The sequence below is a fragment of the Misgurnus anguillicaudatus genome, chromosome 11, assembly GCF_027580225.2.
Source record: "Misgurnus anguillicaudatus chromosome 11, ASM2758022v2, whole genome shotgun sequence".
Lineage (NCBI taxonomy): Eukaryota > Metazoa > Chordata > Actinopteri > Cypriniformes > Cobitidae > Misgurnus > Misgurnus anguillicaudatus.
Window position 1 is genome coordinate 30,735,021 of NC_073347.2, and position 19,347 is coordinate 30,754,367.

The following is a 19,347-nucleotide window of genomic DNA, read 5'->3' on the forward strand; positions in this document are numbered from 1 at the left end:
CATTTTTTGTCTCGTTTTCAGTAAAAAATTCTTAAATTAAGATGCTTTTTCTTGATGAGGAAAACGACCCAAGAAAATAAGTCTAGATTTTAGACCAAAAATATCAAATTTAAGTAATTTTGTGCATAAAACAAGCAAAATAATAATAATAATAATAATCTGCCAATGGGGTAAGAAAAAAAATTCCTACATTTTTCTTGAATTTAGTGTTTAAGAAAATTTCTCAAGATTTTTTGGCTTACCCCATAGTTTTATGCACAAAATCACTTGATATTTTTGGTATAAAAACTAGACTCATTTTCTTGGGTGTTTTGCTCATCAAGAAAAAGCATCTTAATTTAAGAATTTTTAGATATTTTTCTGAAAACAAGACAAAATTACTAAGAATTTTTTTCTTGAAAATCATTTTTTGCAGTGTATAATCGTTATCGGCTGATAAAAGCGTTTTTAGACATCAACCAATTGTTAAAAAACAGCAGATGAACGCATCCGAACCCATACTTTGTCATTATTTTGAATTGGGTTACAATGACAACTGAATTGCAGTTTGTATGCTTTACAATTCTAGGCTTTCATGACATTATTTTGACTAAAAATCAGAACTATATCTATTGGTATCAGAAGGAGTCACACTAAGTAATCGAATACTTTGTACAGGAATGGTGTGTCGGTGGATCCCTAGTTATAATATTTAAAATAAACCACAAATTAATGCATTTTATAATGAATACATGAATAAACTTTGTCCAAGAACTACAGGAATACCAAAGTAATTTCATTATGTTAGCTGTATTTAAAAAAAGATGTTGTTCACAATGGCCTTATGCACTTTCCTACTGTATATTTAACAATCACACATAAATGGAGACATTGCTATTGTACCTCAAAAATACTATATTTCAATATACTTCATTAAAAAATGTAACACTTCCATTATAGATTACTTTAAAGACTTTGAGTTACCGTTTGTCAGTTCAGCTGAAAGTATAAAATATAAAAAAAAATGTTCTGTACTTCATATTTACAAAAGGCACTTCTAATATACAAATGTAATTCTATGTACACTTTTTCTAAAAAAAAAACAGACAACAAAAAGCTTAAAAATCACAATAAAGCTTAATTTCTGAACTTATGTGACCCTGTATGTGAAAACCCAGCTAAAATTATTTTTGGGATTTATGGTTTACTACATAAAATCTTCCTACATAATATAAAGAACATTTTGAAAAAATGTAATCTTTATTACTTTTTAGACTGAGTATACTGCAAAAAAATTACAAATTTAGTACAAATATCTAAACATTCTTAAATTAAGTTTCTTGATGAGCAGAAAAGAAAATAAGTCTATTTAATTTTTTTGCTTGTTTTATGCACAAATTCACTTAAATTAACATTTTTGTCTAAAAACAAGACTTATTTTCTAAGGTTATTTTTCTCAACAAGATTGCATCAAGATTGCATCTTGATTTAAGAATTTTTTGATATTTGTACGTGTAAGGCCATCTCAAAGATTGAAATCGTAGTAAAATTACTGGTCAAAATTGAACTTTGATGCTCCTAATCTTATCATAAAAATTTCTGACTTAGATTTCACATGCAGGGTCACATTATAATGCAATTACAGATTATTACAAAAAGAAAACTCCTCACACTGCAAAAAATTATTTTCAAGACAAAAAAATCTTAGTATTTTTGTCTTGTTTTCAGTTAAAATATCCAACGATTCTCACATCAAGACGCCCCCTCTTGATGAGCAAAACGACCCAAGAAAACAAGTCTAGTTTTTAGACCAAAAATATCAAATTTAAGTGATTTTGTGCATAAAACAAGCAAAACAATCTCCCAATGGGGTAAGCAAAAAAAATATTTTTTCTTAAACACTAAATTCAAGAAAAATATAAGAAAAATTAGCTTACCCCATTGGCAGATTCTTTTGCTTGTTTTATGCACAAAAATCACCCAAATTTGATATTTTGGGCCCAAAAACCACCTATTTTCTTGGGTCGTTTTGCTCATCAAGAAAAAGCATCCCAATCCAAGAATTATTAGATATTTTACTGAAAACAAGACAAAAAACTAAGAACTGTTTTTCTTGAAAATAAATTTTTGCAGTGCATCTCTCAGTAAAACGCAGGCCTGGTTTCATTAGTTTAATATCACAGCATTTGGGTCCCGTTAACATACAATGAATACTGTAGCTAAGTATTGAAAACAAGGGAAGGTTTTTGATAAACCATAATTTTGGCAATTCAATTTGTTGAAGCAGAAATAATTTTAAGCAGAATAGTGATAAAAATCGTTGCACAAATTCCCATACAGTCAATATTCTTCTGATGCATTTCAAGTCCCTAAATTGTCCTTCAAAGCAGATGTGTTGTGTCACTAGACGTCTGCTGTGTCTCCGTCACATCTCCGACTGTTTCTCCGCTATCGCTCTCCAAGCGTCCGTGATTCAACAGTGGAGTATCAACAGTGCTGTTTGCAGCTGCGTGGTCCCCGGATGATATGACAACAACGTAACGGTCGTCTTCCTCAGCGCCTGTGCTCTCGTGAACGTCCGCCGTCACGACCGATGTATCTGTGGTCTGACGGCTACAGCAGGGAGAAGAAGTGAGCAAAGGTCCCTCCGCAGCCCCTTCTGCTGATTCCTCCTCAGTAAAACTGGTGTTGATGTAGATAATGTCTCTTCTGTTCGACACTGGCGGAAGCTTTCCGGACAGATTCTCCAGCCTATCCCGGACCTGTGTAAAGTCGGGTCGGTCCAACGGGTCAGCGCTCCAGCAGCTGAACATGATATCATATCTATAAACACAGGAGCATGTGAGATGGTATGAATCGAATATTCTTAAACAGTATTTTGTCTTGCACCACAACCTGTTTTGGTACTTTGGTACAAATATAAAAGTCACATATACACTTGCAAAAAATGATTTTCAAGAAAAACAATTCTTAGTATTTTTGTCTTGTTTTCAGTAAAAATATATAACAATTCTTACATTAAGATGCGTTTTCTTGAAGAGCAAAACGACCCAAGAAAATAAGCCTATTTTTTAGACCAAAAATATCAAATTTAAGTGATTTTGTGCATAAAAAAAGCAAAAAAATCTGCCAATTAGGTAAGCACTAAATTCAAGAAAACACTAAATTCAAGAAAAATGTGCTTACCCCATTGGCAGATTTTTTTGCTTGTTTTATGCACAAAATCCCTTAAATTTGATATTTCACAAATTTAATAAGTCACAAGAGGGGCGTGTTTTTTTTTAAATATCTAAAACTATGGCTGCACAATATAGCTAAATTATTTTAATATTGTAGATATGCATAACGTAATGGTTTGCGCAATAACTAAATGATACGAATACTTCATAAGGTTGTGTATAGTCACAGTTTTAGAGACTGGCACATGAGGAATACATATTGAAAAAGCCTAAAGCATTATCATATTATATTTAGCAAGATAACGCATCTCACATTTTTTCTTCAAAATCATGCATTTCTCTAAAACAAACATATTTGAGCCATAGTTTAAAGTTAAGTGCATGACTTTTGTGTGTATAATTTATATCTTATGCAATGACAATACATGTGGTAACGGTCACCGTCCCACAGCTGGGAATTTTGGCATTACATATTTAAAACAATAATTTCTTAGTCTAAACCTACACTAATCTTGACAAACTACAGTATATATCATTGGAAAGCTCTCAAATTGAAGTTTTCATATTTCATCAACATTTTGCAAAAAGAATGATGTAGTAAGAATAATTTCCTAAAATTTCACGGGCCAACCGGTGGGCCCAAGGTGTTGTTACACATTTATTATTACATATCCTATTAACCTGAAATAATCTTGACAAACTATATGTTGTTGGAAAGTTCTTAGAATATAGTTTTTTATATATTTAAGGCCATCAAATGATAGAAATTGTATAGTGACGGTCATTCTGTTAAATGTCACTGACCCGAATACATATGAATTTGTATATATTCATAATTCTAATATCCATCAAAAAAATCTTCAAAAATCTTGACAACCTATATATTACTGGAAAGCTCTAAGATTGTAGTTTTCATATTTCAAAACTTTTTTGCATTAATAATAATGCAGTGATAGTATTTTTTTATTTGTGACAAAATTATGCAGCCAACTGGTGACACCTAGTGGCCTTTGTTGGTAAAATCACTAAAATTGTGACAGAAATCTCTTTATTTTTGGTGATTTTTAACTTCAAATTTGGATCAAAACTAGCTATGACTTGTGGCTTTATTTGTTTAGCATTTTGGGCGTAAAACATTTTCATTTTTATTTAATATAAAATGCATAATTTATTGCATTATTTTTCTTTTTAAAAATAAATTTAAACTGCTATAACTATTTTTAATGTAATATTTACTCCAAAACACTTTAGGGAACAACTTTAAAGTGTCATCTTTATAAAGAGATCCAAGATTTTGCTTTTAGACCAAAGAATGCCAGAGTTATATTAATTTGAAGGTGCACATCACTTCCAGACTCAAAAAAAAAGAGGGAGGTAGTTAAAGGGATAAATGTCCAAATAGTTTTTGTAGACACTTAAATAGGCAAGGGTCTTAAAGGCGGGGTGCATGATTTTTGAAAAACACTTTGGAAAAAGGATGTCGGGCCTACTACCAAAACAAACTTGTAGCCAATCAGCAGAAAGGTGCGTGTCTACTAACCGGCATCATTGCCTGGGTTGCGGATGTGTGGGGCGGGTCTATCAAAAGAAGGTCCAGATTCTATTGGGGTAGGGGCGTGTTTGTTTAGGTGATTTCAAATATCAACATTGGCTTTCAGAGATCATGCACCCCGTCTTTAAGCTTTCTATGGATGTACATAATGTAAACAGATATCATATAATAGATATTTTTATGACTTAGAAGCCAAAGCAAACTCACAGTTCATCAAGGCAGTCATTTGGTTGTTTGAGTCGGTTGCCCTCCAGGAGATAATCATAAATCTCATGGTTTTGTACTCCTGGATACGGCGTCATGCCGCGAGTGGATATTTCCCACATGGTCACTCCAAACGCCCACTGAAAGGACATTAACTGTCAATAACCGCAATGTAACTTCTGCAAACATGCCAGGAAAACGCCTGACTGAGGCGAACATAACAACAGAGAAGTTTGTGTCATATGAGCAAACATTTCCTGTAAAGATCAAAGATATGCTGATTTAAGAAACCTGTGGTCTCATGAGGTAAACACACAGCGTCTCACGAGAAGAAAACAGAACTATGAAAACCTTTCTTACTATATCACTTTTGACAGTGAAGACTCTATCCGCAAGGCTTTCCACAGCTATCCATTTGACAGGCATCTTAGCTATCCGGCCCTGTCTGTAGTAATCACCACTGTAGATTTTCTTCGACAAGCCGAAGTCTGCGACGCACACGCTCATGTCATCACGCAACCTGGATGAGAAACATAAAATGGCACACTTGTACTCGCTAAGCCCAAACATACTGAGATTTGCAAACACATGCTTTCAGATGTGAGATCAATAGCTAACAAAAAAGACCAGCGTTTACTTGTATGATAGTCAGTGCTGGTTTGGCGCTGGATCACCAAGCGGTCAAGGTCTGTCTGGTCAGTATGGCCAAGTTATGCCCTGCTGGTAGACTTTCTCTACTTTAAACCATTTAAAAATAAATGCATATTCTGACATCATCATTCATATATTACAAGGAATTAACAATTACAGTAGATGCTTTATTATGTTTCACCATTTATTATTGTGGTAGGTCATAATTCTTTAGTTTGAGAGTAAATAATTTAATAGTCTAATATTTGACATATAAAACTGAGGTGAACTGGCTTACAAAAGGTGGCAGCATGGAGGCTTTGTACGAGAAGGCTTTTGAATGGGAACGTCAACTGACACCTCTCTCCAGGACAAAATCAGCCCTTTCAGTGGCTATAAAGCAGCAAATAGAGAGACTAATGCTGCATTTACACCAACCGCCGTAGAGGCGTGAAGCGCGAGTGATTTCAATGTTAAGTCAATGTGAAGATGCGTTGACGCTCGTCTGAAGTTCCCGCGGCGCGGAAGAGGCGTTTGGCGCGGAAGACGCGTTTCCGCCTCATTCGCGCATCTAGCTCGTGCGAAAGGCGCAAATTAAGCGTTGTACGCGCGAGTGATGCTTTTTGTGCATTTTGCGATTCACGCGAATTTGCGGCTGACGCCCGAGTTGAAAAATTTGAACTTTCAGGAATTTCACGCCGCGTTAACCAATCAGGAGCCTGCTTGCTGCTGTGGTCACTCATTCAACCAACGCTTGATATTGTCCGTAAGCAGTCACTTGGAGCTATACGATACAAGTTCTTATTTCTATAGAGGAGACAGGAATACAAAGGACCTTGCTTGGAAAAGTGTCAGTGAGGACTTTGGGCAACCTGGTAAGTTGTAAATACACACTTCACTTTTGAGTCACGTGACATTTATCGACCCACGCCGTTTATTTTCCCCCTATAGTAAGTCTACAAACCAGTAACTCTCTCGATTAATGCACAATCAACATCAGTCATCTTGCAAACAGACAACCACATAGCACTTGCCCCTCCCACAAGAAGCGGATTTTGGCTCTGACGCACGTCAAATGCTTGCTTTCTCCGCGCGTCTACTCCGCTCTACACGCGCAAATGCATTCAAACTGTTCAAGCAGCAAACTAGGCGCGGTAGACGCGATTTTGACGCCTGAAACGCGGTTGGTGTAAACTCAGCATAAGAGTTGAGAAGTACATACATGCAGTTGCGAGCTGCCAGGTCGCGGTGAAGGAAGTTTCTGTTGCTGAGATACTCCATTCCTAAAGCGATGTCGATCATAAACTTCAGGAGCACCTGTGTGGGGAGAAACTGGAAACAGCAAGGTCCTTTTAGATCCACATTTTGGTTCATGCATGTATAAATCATTCAACCAAGCATCACAATTCTACTAAGGTTATTTATTGGCATCTTACCAAAGGGTTTTCGCTGAGACGAGACCGCAGCAGGAAGCTATGCAGATCTCCGTACTCCATAAACGGAAGCACAACCATCGGTTTGGGAAAGTGTCCGGAGCCAACCTCCAAACAAACACCTAGATAAATAAATCAGCATTGTGCAGGCTTATAAATCTTATTAATCTGCTCCTGAATATTGAATTGTCGATGTGCTTTATTCTTAAAGGATTAGTCAATTTTCTTAAAGCGTAACTAAACCCCTGGTCAGAGCCTGACTCCACCCACTGGCAATATTTGAAAAATGCAAGAAAAGTGGGCAGATCCCAACGGAGATAGAGGGGACGAACTAAGCTCGTACCAAGCATGTGGTGAGATCGTAACAAGGGCGTGGTGAGCTTAAACCTTCTTACGTCACGAGTTACTTTTTGGACCCAACATCCAATAGGAAAATTCAACTGCAGTAGCCACCGTTCAACCTGAAGAGGGCAGCACTCAGACGTTTTTACACAATATATTATAGTATTGAAAGACTTTATATCCAAATGTCAAAAAACTTACTAAAATCAATGAACAGCACTAATAAAGCATCATTCTTACAGATCATTAACTAAAAAAAGTTGGTTAAGGGTTTAGTTACTCTTTGAAAAAAATCCAGATCATTTACTCACCACCATGTCATCCAAAATGTTGATGTCTTTCTTTGATACGTAGAGAAGAAATTATGTTTTTTGAGGAAAACATTCAAGGATTTTTCTAATTTTAATGGATTTCAATGGACCCCAAAACTTTAATGCAGTTTAAAATTGCAGTTTAAAAGGACTCTAAACGATCCCAAACGAGGCATAAGGGTCTTATCTAGCAAAATGATTGTCATTTTTGGCAAGAAAAAAATGCACTTTTAAGCCACAACTTCTCATCTTCCTCCAGTCGTGTGACGCGCAAGCGCGACCTCACGTAATACGCCATCACGTGAAGAGGTCACGGATAATGTATGCGAAACTACGCCCCAGTGTTGACAATTATGGAGAACGAGGACCGTTCTGAAGTTGTTGTATGTGGCTAATTAATGTCTTTGTGTCAGTTTATTCTTTAAAATGGTCCGCAAATGTGTGTTTCATATAGGGATGCACCGAATCCAGGATTTGGATTCGGACAAATACTGGGCTTTTTGACGGGGTTCGGACGAATCTTAGGATTTTTTTTCATTGAACCCTAGGCTTGCGGTACGTTGGTCGACGTCACGTCACCGTTGGTTACACACATCGGGTGCTGACGTGGAGACAAGCTTTTTTTCGGTGAGCCTTAGGGGCGGTTCACATTTCAGGGACGCACCTGGAAAAAACAAGTGCGTCGCACCGCATCGCTTTCATTACGCATAGGCTAATGGTAATTGTCAAAATAGTTTTTCTCACTTGTCATCCTGGCATAATGTTGCCTATCCTTTTTTTACAGTTAAAATGAAATAAAATGAAAAATACACTGCTGTGGACGTTGTTTACTTCATTAATGTGTTTTACTGTGTTAATGGAATAAGGATGCGAGTAGGATTTGGTATTCGGCCGAATCTTAAACAGTGGATTCGGTATTTGTCCTAATCCAAAACATCTGGATTCGGTGCATCCCTAGTTTCATATATGTAAAACGTGACCTTTCGACGTCATTACACAATTATGTGAGGTCGCGCTGGCTCGCCACACAGCCAAGGAAGAAGAGAAGTTGTGGTCCCAAAGTGCATATATTTTTTTTTCTTGCCAAAAATGACAATCGTTTCGCTAGATAAGACCCTTATGCCTCCTTTGAGATCATTTAGAGTCCTTTGAAACTGCAATTTTAAACTGCATTAAAACTGTTAAGTGTTGGGGTCCATTAAAGTCCATTAAAATGAGAAAAATCCTGGAATGTCAAATTATTAAAACATAATTTCTTCTCGACTGAACAAAGAAAGACATCAACATTTTGGATGACGTGGTGAGTAAATTATCTGGATTTTTTTTAAGAAAGTGGACTAATCCTTTAACAAATCAGTGCACAGCCCAAATACAGTTTTTGATGCTAGCACTACTTTGCATGTGGTATCTGAGAGCCGAAATTAAGGTGAAACCTGTTTCTTACCCAAGAGTCTGATGACATTAGGATGGTTGAAATCCTTCATACAAGCAGCTTCATTCAGAAACTCTTCAATCTCTCTCTGGGAGAAGTTATCCACTAAAAAAACGAGCATATAATTCCACAAAATTCCTAAATTTATGTTTGATTTATTGTCTTCTTTGTTTGTCTAGTAAAGTGAACCACCAAAATATAAATAGCTGCTACATATAGTTGATAATAAAGTAATTAAACTAAAAAGTCATTTGAAGCACACAGAAAACTATTCGGCTAGACTTACATTTCATGGTCTTCACAGCGACTTTTTCCGACGTTCCACTTGGTTGTCTCAGGTGGCCCTCCATAACAGATCCAAACTCGCCTGTGAGAAAAGATATTAGATGACTACATCAGTCTGAGAAGATTGGTGACATTACATCATACCAGACCGTCTCCTCGCCTTCTCCAAGGACTTTACCGATGGACAGCAGGTTCCTTATGATCATCACATCCTGAAGTTTGGCTTGAAGTTCACTGCTAATGCCCAAGCTGGCAACTAAGAAAGGGAAAATATACATTCAGATCTGTTATACATCAAATCCCAAGGTTTTATACTAATGATAAATGGTTTATACTTCTTGACGTACGTGTGATTTCGATGGCTGAGCGGTTATAGGATCTCTGAGGTCTGTACTCGACAATAGGAGTGAGTTTGTCTTCAATTCCAAACCAAGACCTGTAGAGGGCGCCAACGATACATGTTTAATCACTGATAACCAAACCACAGTATTACAAAACTAATGATTTATTTACAGAAACTCACTTATTTCATGTAAAATATCACAGGGATTGTTTTCTTTAGATATACAAATTAATAGGGGCGATTTTACTGGTTAAATGAGAAATATTTCTTTGAACAATAATGATGGTCAAATTTGCATTTGAAAATATTGCTATATACTAGTTAGACCAGCAATATTCGACATTAACTATTGGAAATCATGCCGGTGTAAACTGGCTTTTCAACAGAAATAAAGACTTTGAGGAGTTAACAATTGGTTAACAATAGTGGATCTTTAACAAAGCTACACCCCATCACCCACTACACCCCATGTTGATGTTAATCTCTACTGCAAACAACTGGAGGTAATTTGAAGCTCTTTGGCTCAGCACTGCCTTGGCCAAGTCCCTCCTCCATAATTATAATTTACTAGAAATCATTCTGTTTTCATAGACCAAGCACCATAACTTCTGCCGCACTACTCTTTCCTCAGGCCTTCAATTTCCTGTCCCAAAAACATTGAGATAAAGAAATGAAAGTAAACAGGCTGTGGTCTTCAGTTTTAGTCTTGGAATAAAACGCAGTGTGTAAATCAATCGGCACTGTGGGACTGTTTATGAGAAATTAAAGCCATGAATTACATAGTCAAAAAGTGAAATGGCTTTCAAAACACAACTGACGGGTGAAAGATGTTTGTGACATAATAAAAATGCACACAGGCAGTGGAGAGAGATACAAAATAACATGAATGTTGAAACATAGGAGGCCAACCACAATCTATTGTACTTACAAACGTAAAGGCTGATTTATACTTCTGCGTCTACGCCATAGGCTACACTTCAGCTTTTATTTACACTTCATTGTTGTTGTCTCTGTCGACATGCAGACTGCTAGTAGGCAGTGTCGACGGGCATGTTACTGGTGTTGACCCACTGTTACATTTTTAGGGAAGGTGCACATTAGGCTACGTCGTAGGCTACGGTGTACCCTCAAAGCAGAGGTATAAATTGGGCTTCATTTCATCTATAGCCCTTTTTATACACAGATTCTGGAAAATCTGTACCAAGATATCCATCCCGAGAAACCATGCGAGAGCAATTTTTCTGATTCGATCATAAACTCCCATGTTGTGTACTATTAAGCAAGATAACAATTTCAGCTTCAGCACAGATAGTGAGGAGCTCACTTAGACACACCCCTTACGGCAATTTCCCGCTATTTGTTCACAAATAGCGGGTTTTGAGACTAATCCCGGCTATGTTAGTAGGTCCCTATCCTGGAAACGATCCCAAGATCAATGCCACGATATGTGAAAGGGATTTAACTCTTTCCCCGCCATTGACGAGCAGTGTTGTTAAGACATTCTTCTTTAACTCTTTCACCACCAGCGTTTTAAAAAAAAGTTGCCAGCCAGCGCCAGCGTTTTTCATGATTTTCACAAAAGTTTAATGCCTTCCAGAAAATGTTCTTCAAGTATATAAACATACAATATATCAAATGAAAGAACAGACCCTCTGCCACCTAGTGGATAATAGCGGTATTGCGGAAAGACGGAAATACTCGTCATTGGCTGGGAAAGAGTTAACAAAGCATTCACATAAAATGTCCAGCAAATGTACCCATCCCGCAACAGTTAATTTGTCTAGAACAAAGCACTCACATACCTCATATTGGGTAATACACCTATGCCGCAACAGCTAGCCTGCCCGGAACCGAGCTGACTTAAACCACTATACTGTATGACACTTGCATTACATGTGAACAGCCCCTACGCTAATAGGATTCTGTTTCTCTCTCCCTGTCTCGTCCTCGACCCCGGGGACAACGAGACAAACAGACCCAGCTCCTGCAATCGTGAAGGTCATCACACCGCCGATCCACTGACCGTCCCTCCACGAGACGCCCAGCCAATGCCCGACCAGCCACCACCGGCGGAACCAGCCCAATTCGCTTACCCGCTCTAATACCCCGATAGTATTTATATATAAATATATATGTATCTCTCTCAAGGGTTTTTTCCCTCCTAGGAGTTTTCCCCCTGGACTAGCCAGAAGGGTTTTTCTCCTAGGGGGGTTTTCATCCCCTGGAGAGTTTGCCACCTTTGGCTTAAAGGAATATTCCATTTTCTTAAAAGAAAAATCCAGATAATTTACTCACCACCATGTCATCCAAAATGTTGATGTCTTTCTTTGTTCAGTCGAGAAGAAATTATGTTTTTTGAGGAAAACATTACAGGATTTTTCTAATTTTAATGGACTTTAATAGAGCCCAACATTTAATTCTCAACTCAATACGTAAGAGTTTCAAAGGACTATAAACGATCCCAAACAAGAAAAATAAAAAATATGCACTTTTAAAGCACAACTTCTCGTATAGATCCAGTTGTGATGCGTCAAGCATGACCCCATGCAATACGTCATGACGTCAAGAGGTCACAGAGGACGAACGCGAAACTCCGCCCCAGTGTTTACAAGTGCATTTAAAGAGGACCGTTCCTACGTTGTTGTATGTCAACTGATACTAATTAATGTCTTTGTGTCAGTTTATTGTTAACAATGGTCCGCAAATTTGCGTTTTATATATGTAACACGTGACCTCCCTACGTCACTACGCATTTACGTTAGGTCGCGCTGGACCGGACCAAGACGAAAAAAGCATATTTTTTATTTTTCTTGTCAAAAATGACAATCGTTTCGCTAGATAAGACCCTTATGCCTCGTTTGGGATCGTTTATAGTCCTTTGAAACTCCGTTGAAAAAAACTGTTAAGTGTTGAGTTAAGTATTAAATGTTGGGCTCTATTAAAGTCCATTAAAATGAGAAAAATCCTGCAATGTTTTCCTCAAAAAATATAATTTCTTCTCGACTGAACAAAGAAAGACATCAACATTTTGGATGACATGGTGGTGAGTAAATTATCTGGATTTTTCTTTTAAGAAAATGGAATATTCCTTTAACTTACTACTTTGCTGTATACGTTACATTTTTACTATGCTTGTTTTTCTTTGCTTTTCATACATCTATTAATGTAAAGCTGCTTTGAAACAATTAACTATTGTAAAAAGCGCTATATAAATAAAATTGAATTGAATTGAATTGGGGAGAGTTGCTTTTTAAAGTAATGCATTAAAATATTAAGTTACTCTTCAAAAAAGTAACTCATTGCGTTACTTAGTTACTTTTCATGGAAAGTAATGCTTGTTACTTTTGCGTTACCTTTGTGTTACTTTTTCTTACTTTGCTGAGGCTTGATCTCTTTCAGGCCTTGCAGGTGGCTTTTATGACTGAGAAGTTCTGCATTCAGAAATTGCATATTTCTATCGCATAAATGACTGAAACTACGCTTAGGCCCGCATGTATAGAGTATGTAAATCTACGTTAATACGTTTAGTTTAATGCAGTACATTGTTTTTTTACATCAAATTAATTAAACTGAAAAGTAACTTGCATGACTTTTTTTAAAAAAGTAATTCAAATATTAATATGTACATTTATAAATTAATGCATTACCTTACTCGTTACGTAAAAGTAATGTTATTGCGTAATGCACGTTACTTGTAATGCGTTACCCCCAACACTGTCGACGAGTTAAACTCCCCACGAGTTTTTCCGGCAATCCATATTTCCACTATTATCCACCAGGTGGTGTTCTTACCCAACTTATAAAACCCGGAACAAACCCCTTAGGGCAAACAATAAGAACTCAGTGTATGTTTTGATCATTGCTCTGAATGTGATCTCTATCAAAAGTTCTTCACAAAAATGCAATTATCTCAGCTTTTTGCTCAACATTTTTTATTTGAGAGGTGATAAAAGAGAACAGATGATGGTAAGACGAAGGTCTGTTCTTTTATTTGATGTATTGTGTGTTTATATATTCAAAGAAGAACATTTTCTGGAAGGCATTAAACTTTTGTGATCATAAACCATCATAAAACATGCGTTGGCTGGCAACTTTTTTTTTTAAACGCTAGCAGGGAAAGTGTTTAGGGCAATTCATGGAAGACTGAAAAATGAGCACTACATTCCAATATGGATCCAGACCTGAATGCAAATAATTTCTAAATGTCTACTTTACTTGGTAAACATCTTGATGTCAGCTCAAAAGTTATTGTTATTTCAAAGCTAAAGCAGGAACATTAAACAAGGAAGAAGAAAACTTGGTTTTATGTTTACTGTGAGAAACTTACTTCAAATAAGACGGATAACCACGTAAACACACAACTCCAAACATCACAATAATCAGCAGACAGACAGCACACACCACTCCAAGCACAATGTATGCTGAATCTGAACGATTAGGAACTGGAGACGAGGACGGAGAAACAGGAGATTCTGGAAAAAAACAAACACACTCCAGTATCATAACAAAGGACTTTCTATTGTTTTCAGTGCTACTGATATATTTTAATCTTTTAAACCTCCAATGTCCTGTACTCTAGTAAGTGAAAAACATGTAACTGTTTGTGCTCCTGTTAAACCTCACTGATGGTTTTTAAGTTTGCTGTGTCCCCCTGTTAGCTTATTCATCAAACAAGTGATGATGTGTTTTCTTCAGCGCTCCGAAAGGCTGAGATCACACGAGAGATATCGCTTCAGCTGTTTAACTGTGCAACCGTTTTGTTCTCTCTGAATAAACATCAACCCAGACGCCGCTAAACTACTTCAAGTAGATTGTATTATTTATATTGAATGTTCATTTTAAATACATTTCATATAATTAACTTGTCTCATGCAATGTAGACATGTTTCTCAAGGGATGTCATTCACTGCACTACAAAACAATGATTCAGCAGGATGACTTCCTAAAAAAAGTGATGTTTACACCAATTCAGTTTTTCTACAGCGCATTTCAGTGTCAACACTCGGGTGGCACCTTAGCACCAAAAGGATTAGTCAATTTTCTTAAAAAAAAATCCAGATTATTTACTCACCACCATGTCATTCAAACTGTTGATGTCTTTCTTTGTTCAATCGAGAAGAAATTATGTTTTTTGGAGGAAAACATTCCAGGATTTTTCTCATTTTAATGGACTTTAATGGACCCCAACACTTAGCAGTTTTAATGCAGTTTAGATTTGCAGTTTCAAAGGACTCGTAACGATCCCAACGAGGCATAAGGGTCTTATCTAGCAAAACAATTGTCATTTTTGACAAGAAAAATAAAAAATATGCACTTTTCAAGAACACTTTCTCTTCTTCCTCTGGCTGTGTGACGAGCCAACGCGACCTCACGTCATTGCGTAATGGCGTGGAAAGGTCACGTGTTACATATATGAAACGCACATTTGTGGACCATTTTAAACAATAAACTGACACAAAGACATTAATTAGTATCATTCGATGATACTCTTTCTCCACACTTGTAAACACTGGGGCATAGTTTCGATACATCGTCCATGACCTCTTGACGTGATGACGTATTACGTGAGGTCGCGCTGGGAGTTGTGGTTTAAAAGTGCATATTTTTTAATTTTATTACCAAAAATGACAATCGTTTCGCTAGATAAGACCCTTATGCCTCGTTTGAGATCATTTAGAGTCCTTTGAAACTGCAATTTTAAACTGCATTAAAACTGTCAAGTATTGGGGTCCATTAAAGTTCATTAAAATGAGAAAAATCCTGTAATGTTTTCCTCAAAAACATAATTTCTTCTCGACTAAACAAAGACAGACATCAACATTTTGGATGTCATGGTGGTGAGTAAACTATCTGAATCTTTTTTTTAAGAAAATGGACTAATCCTTTAAGCAGGTGATTAGTATAAAAACGTTTTTTATTTCTCTTTTAGACTTTATAAGAATCTAAAAGCACACAAAACACTGATTCACGCGACGATGCAAAATATTCTGGTGCATCCAAACACGAATGAAAGGAGGATCTTGTATCTACTCACCTAATTCATCTATGAAAAGCCAGAAGCGTGTCTTATTGGTCCCACAGCCGGTCCGAGTACAAGCCACGACCTCCACGCTGTACGTGATGTTAAACACCTGCAAAGCCACTGTGGCTTCTGTACTGATGCTGTGGATCTAAACCAGACACACAAATATACATATATTTATACAATCCTCAGAAAATGTGACAATGAACTTTATTTATCACACATAGCAATAACACTGTTTCAGGCTGCTTTATGCTGGTTTAATGCTGGTCCTGGAGTTATAGGTGAAGTAGGTGGACCAAGGTTAATAAGTGCACCTATTTTATTGCTAAAAAACGTTATTTTGTGTATTTGGTAATACAATGTGCTCGCACGGTTTATGGTTAAAAAAACACATTATTTTCAACATAACGTACATTTTTGTAGCTCCAGATATCCCTGTCTTCCTCAAACGCATTGATTTTGTACAAACTCATCGATTTGATAGGCCAGCTAATCTGTACATTGTGATTGGCCTGAAAACCTCTGACGTCAGCAGGAAATGTGACGCTCCTTATCATGTTTGAAAGATTCGCTCACAATGAAATGCTAACAGGTGTTAACTTACAGGTTGTGAGTCCAAGCAGGAGGAATTATGATAATGTCGGTCTTGTCTACATTACCAATCCCAGGTGCTCTTTAAATCATTAAACATTTTAGCTTTCCCTACATTGTAAGAATTGTGAAATGAAGCTGAACTTCTGATGAACCATTTTTTCAGCATAAAATGTTACAGATGATAATATTTTGGGTGTAATAAGGCAACACAGTTTGTGACTCATGTTAAATAACACTTTAAACGAAAATGGCAAGAGTGTAAAAACAAAACTGTAAAAAGAGGAAGAGACTTTATTTTGTTCTTCACATATTCATGTGTGACACACGTGGGCCAGAAGAGCAGTGAGGTCAAACACAAACACATGTGATAAACTGATAGTCATGGTTGCGTAACGCTGTCAGCAATACATCTGTTTTTAATGTCTCTCAGACAGTCTCAGATTAAGACATGCTGCCTCATATAGAAACAGTTGTTTTTAAATCCACAAAATCAAAACTGGCATCTGCACTTCTTAAAAGAAGAAGTGAGTTGCTAAGGGCCCCTTTAGAAGTGCATGTGGTGTGGTTTAGTGTGCTACAACTAAACTACCGTTACGCCTCAGGTCGGGGATAAACACTGGCCAAAAACATGCTGATAAACAAAATCTACAATTATATTTAATTGATTTTCCAGTCCTGAGGTGCTGCCCATAGCTGGTTCACGCACCATCTATTGTATCCTTCTTTTAAACATTCAACTTTATTCCTCCAGCTATCTAAAGATGGACTCCAATGTTTACATTGTTATTATCAACATTTTTAAGTACTTAAAGGGATAGTTCACCTTAAAATGAAAATTCTGTCATCATATACTCATCCTCATGTTGTTCTAAACCTGTATGATTTTCTTTTTTCTGATAAACACAAACGAAGATATTTTGATAAAAGAAAGCAAAAGCACAGCAGATAGTGACTACTAACTTCCATAGTAGGAAAAAAAATTGGAAGTATTGTGATAAATGATGAAGAAAATATTTTGATAAGTGATGGTAATCACACAGTTGACGGTACCCATTGAATTCCATCATATTTTTTTATTCCTACTATAGAACTCAATAGTCACTATCTGCTGTGTGTTTATCATTCTTTTTTTAAAATATCTTCTTTTGGTTTAAAACAACACGAGGATGAGTAAATGATGACAGAATTTTCATTTTAAGGTGAACTATCTCTTTAATCTGCTGCAGTGTAAACCCTGCTTCACAGGTATATAGATGCAGACAAGAAAAGACCAAATGCAACTCACATTAACTTAAACCCCATTCACACAGACCTTTGGTCCCAGAAAATACCCATAAAATTGCCAGACAAGCGTCTGTGTGAACACAAACTCGTCCCGTTAATCTTCTGGGATCGTTGCCGGAAAGAGGACCTAGTCAGATACACAGATAACCCTCTGTGTGAACAAGAAGCCGAAAGAATGCCGTAATGGGCATGTCGTAGTGAGGACGCGCGCGTCATCACAACAAAAGTTATGGTTCAGCTCTTTAAAATGAGAGATAACATGCATATAAACATTCACCACGAGAAATGTTGCAAATTATAGTGATGCAGTTATCAGGAAATTATAAATGAGACGCATAAACAATGACGCACGTGCCGTAGTGTGGACGCGCGTGTCATGGCAACATGAAGTTGCAAGTTGGTTCAACTCTTTAAAATAAGGGATTTACAACATTCACTACGAGAAATGTCAGCAAACTGGACTGAAGCAGATATCAGGTAAGTTGGCTCGTTACTTACTGCGTTGAAACAGAGATCATTCAGCAGCATTAAAGAATATCGCGTCACGTGCTCATTTGAGCTATAATAAACGAAAATACCCGGGCGTAATCCCAACGAGATAATATCGTTCAGCTCCTCAAAAGAGAGGGCGGGACTTTCAATAGGTCACGTGTCTTTCCGGGACCATCAAATGCCGGGTAATCATGGCAGTGTGAATGAATAAAAAATATAAGGATCCCGGAAAAATCCCGGATGCCTTTCCCGTGTATTTTACGGAATGTCTGTGTGAAAAGGGCTAAAGATTAAGCAATGATTACACTGCTCACTGTTAGTTCATTGTTAGCTAACGCATATACTAATGTTAACAAATCTGCATTATTGTAAAGTGCCAAGTGTTGCCGGTTACATACTGAATGCTGAACAGTCTATCAAATGTAAGTCAACATTAATCTCAATATTTTACTAAGTTCTTACCTTAAACTGTGGGTTTACACCAAACGCGAAGCGTGCAATCGCATCGCGTTGCTCGCTCTAGATTACTCGCGGGATTTAACTTCGTGTCATGCTAAATTTTCACTCGAGTTGAATATTTTCAACTTGGGCGAAGACGCGTTTGAGGCGAATAGTGCGTGTTTTCACGACAAAAGCGTGGTCCATATCACGTCATTCGCATCGCCTCATTGACTTTGTATATAATCTACTCGCGCAAATCGTTGAATTCGCATCTGGTGTAAATCCACAGTTAGACGAATTAATACATACCAATCTTTTATAAATGCGTACACTTAATTTTTGTGCAGCACATTGTAAATCTGTTAGCATTTAGCCTAGCCCCATTATAGTTCATAATTTTTTATCCGCTTAAAAAATCACCATGTTTTATTTTGTGCCACCATACTTACTCGTGTAACTACTCGTGTAACAAGTCTTTAAATAGGGAAAACATGGAAGTGTTTGGTGGCTTCTTAATTCATCCCTGTTTGGATCCTAAGGAATGAATGGGGCTAGGCTAAATGCTAACACATTTACAACGCGCTGTACAAAAATTAGGTTAGCGCATTGAAGAAAGATAGGAATGTATTAATTCGTGTAAATTTAGGTAAGAACATAGTAAAATATAGAAAAAGTTGGCAACAAAAAGTCCTTTAAGTTGGCAATTTAATAAAAATATACAGCACACCTAAATGAGCTATAAAATCAGTCATAAGTGTCAATTTAATGACATATTTGAAAACTGTATAAACACGCTTTTCATGGATGTACGATTTGTAAGG

The 19,347-nt window shown here is 36.9% G+C and overlaps 1 protein-coding gene across 1 annotated transcript in view; it reads right to left on the bottom strand.

The window, feature by feature from the left end:
* Positions 1-770: 770 nt before the first annotated feature.
* mertka (c-mer proto-oncogene tyrosine kinase a) overlaps positions 771-19,347 on the bottom strand; it is a 38,021-nt gene continuing 19,444 nt past the window's right edge. Inside the window, exons 9-19 of the mRNA XM_055170382.2 lie at positions 15,725-15,860; positions 14,018-14,162; positions 9,695-9,783; positions 9,508-9,603; positions 9,349-9,429; positions 9,075-9,167; positions 6,981-7,099; positions 6,767-6,876; positions 5,275-5,434; positions 4,918-5,054; positions 771-2,802 (exon numbers count right to left, since the gene is read on the bottom strand). Coding sequence (XP_055026357.2) covers positions 2,361-2,802; positions 4,918-5,054; positions 5,275-5,434; positions 6,767-6,876; positions 6,981-7,099; positions 9,075-9,167; positions 9,349-9,429; positions 9,508-9,603; positions 9,695-9,783; positions 14,018-14,162; positions 15,725-15,860 — 1,608 coding nt within the window. The 3' untranslated portion in view covers positions 771-2,360. The remainder of the gene's footprint in view (positions 2,803-4,917; positions 5,055-5,274; positions 5,435-6,766; positions 6,877-6,980; positions 7,100-9,074; positions 9,168-9,348; positions 9,430-9,507; positions 9,604-9,694; positions 9,784-14,017; positions 14,163-15,724; positions 15,861-19,347) is intronic.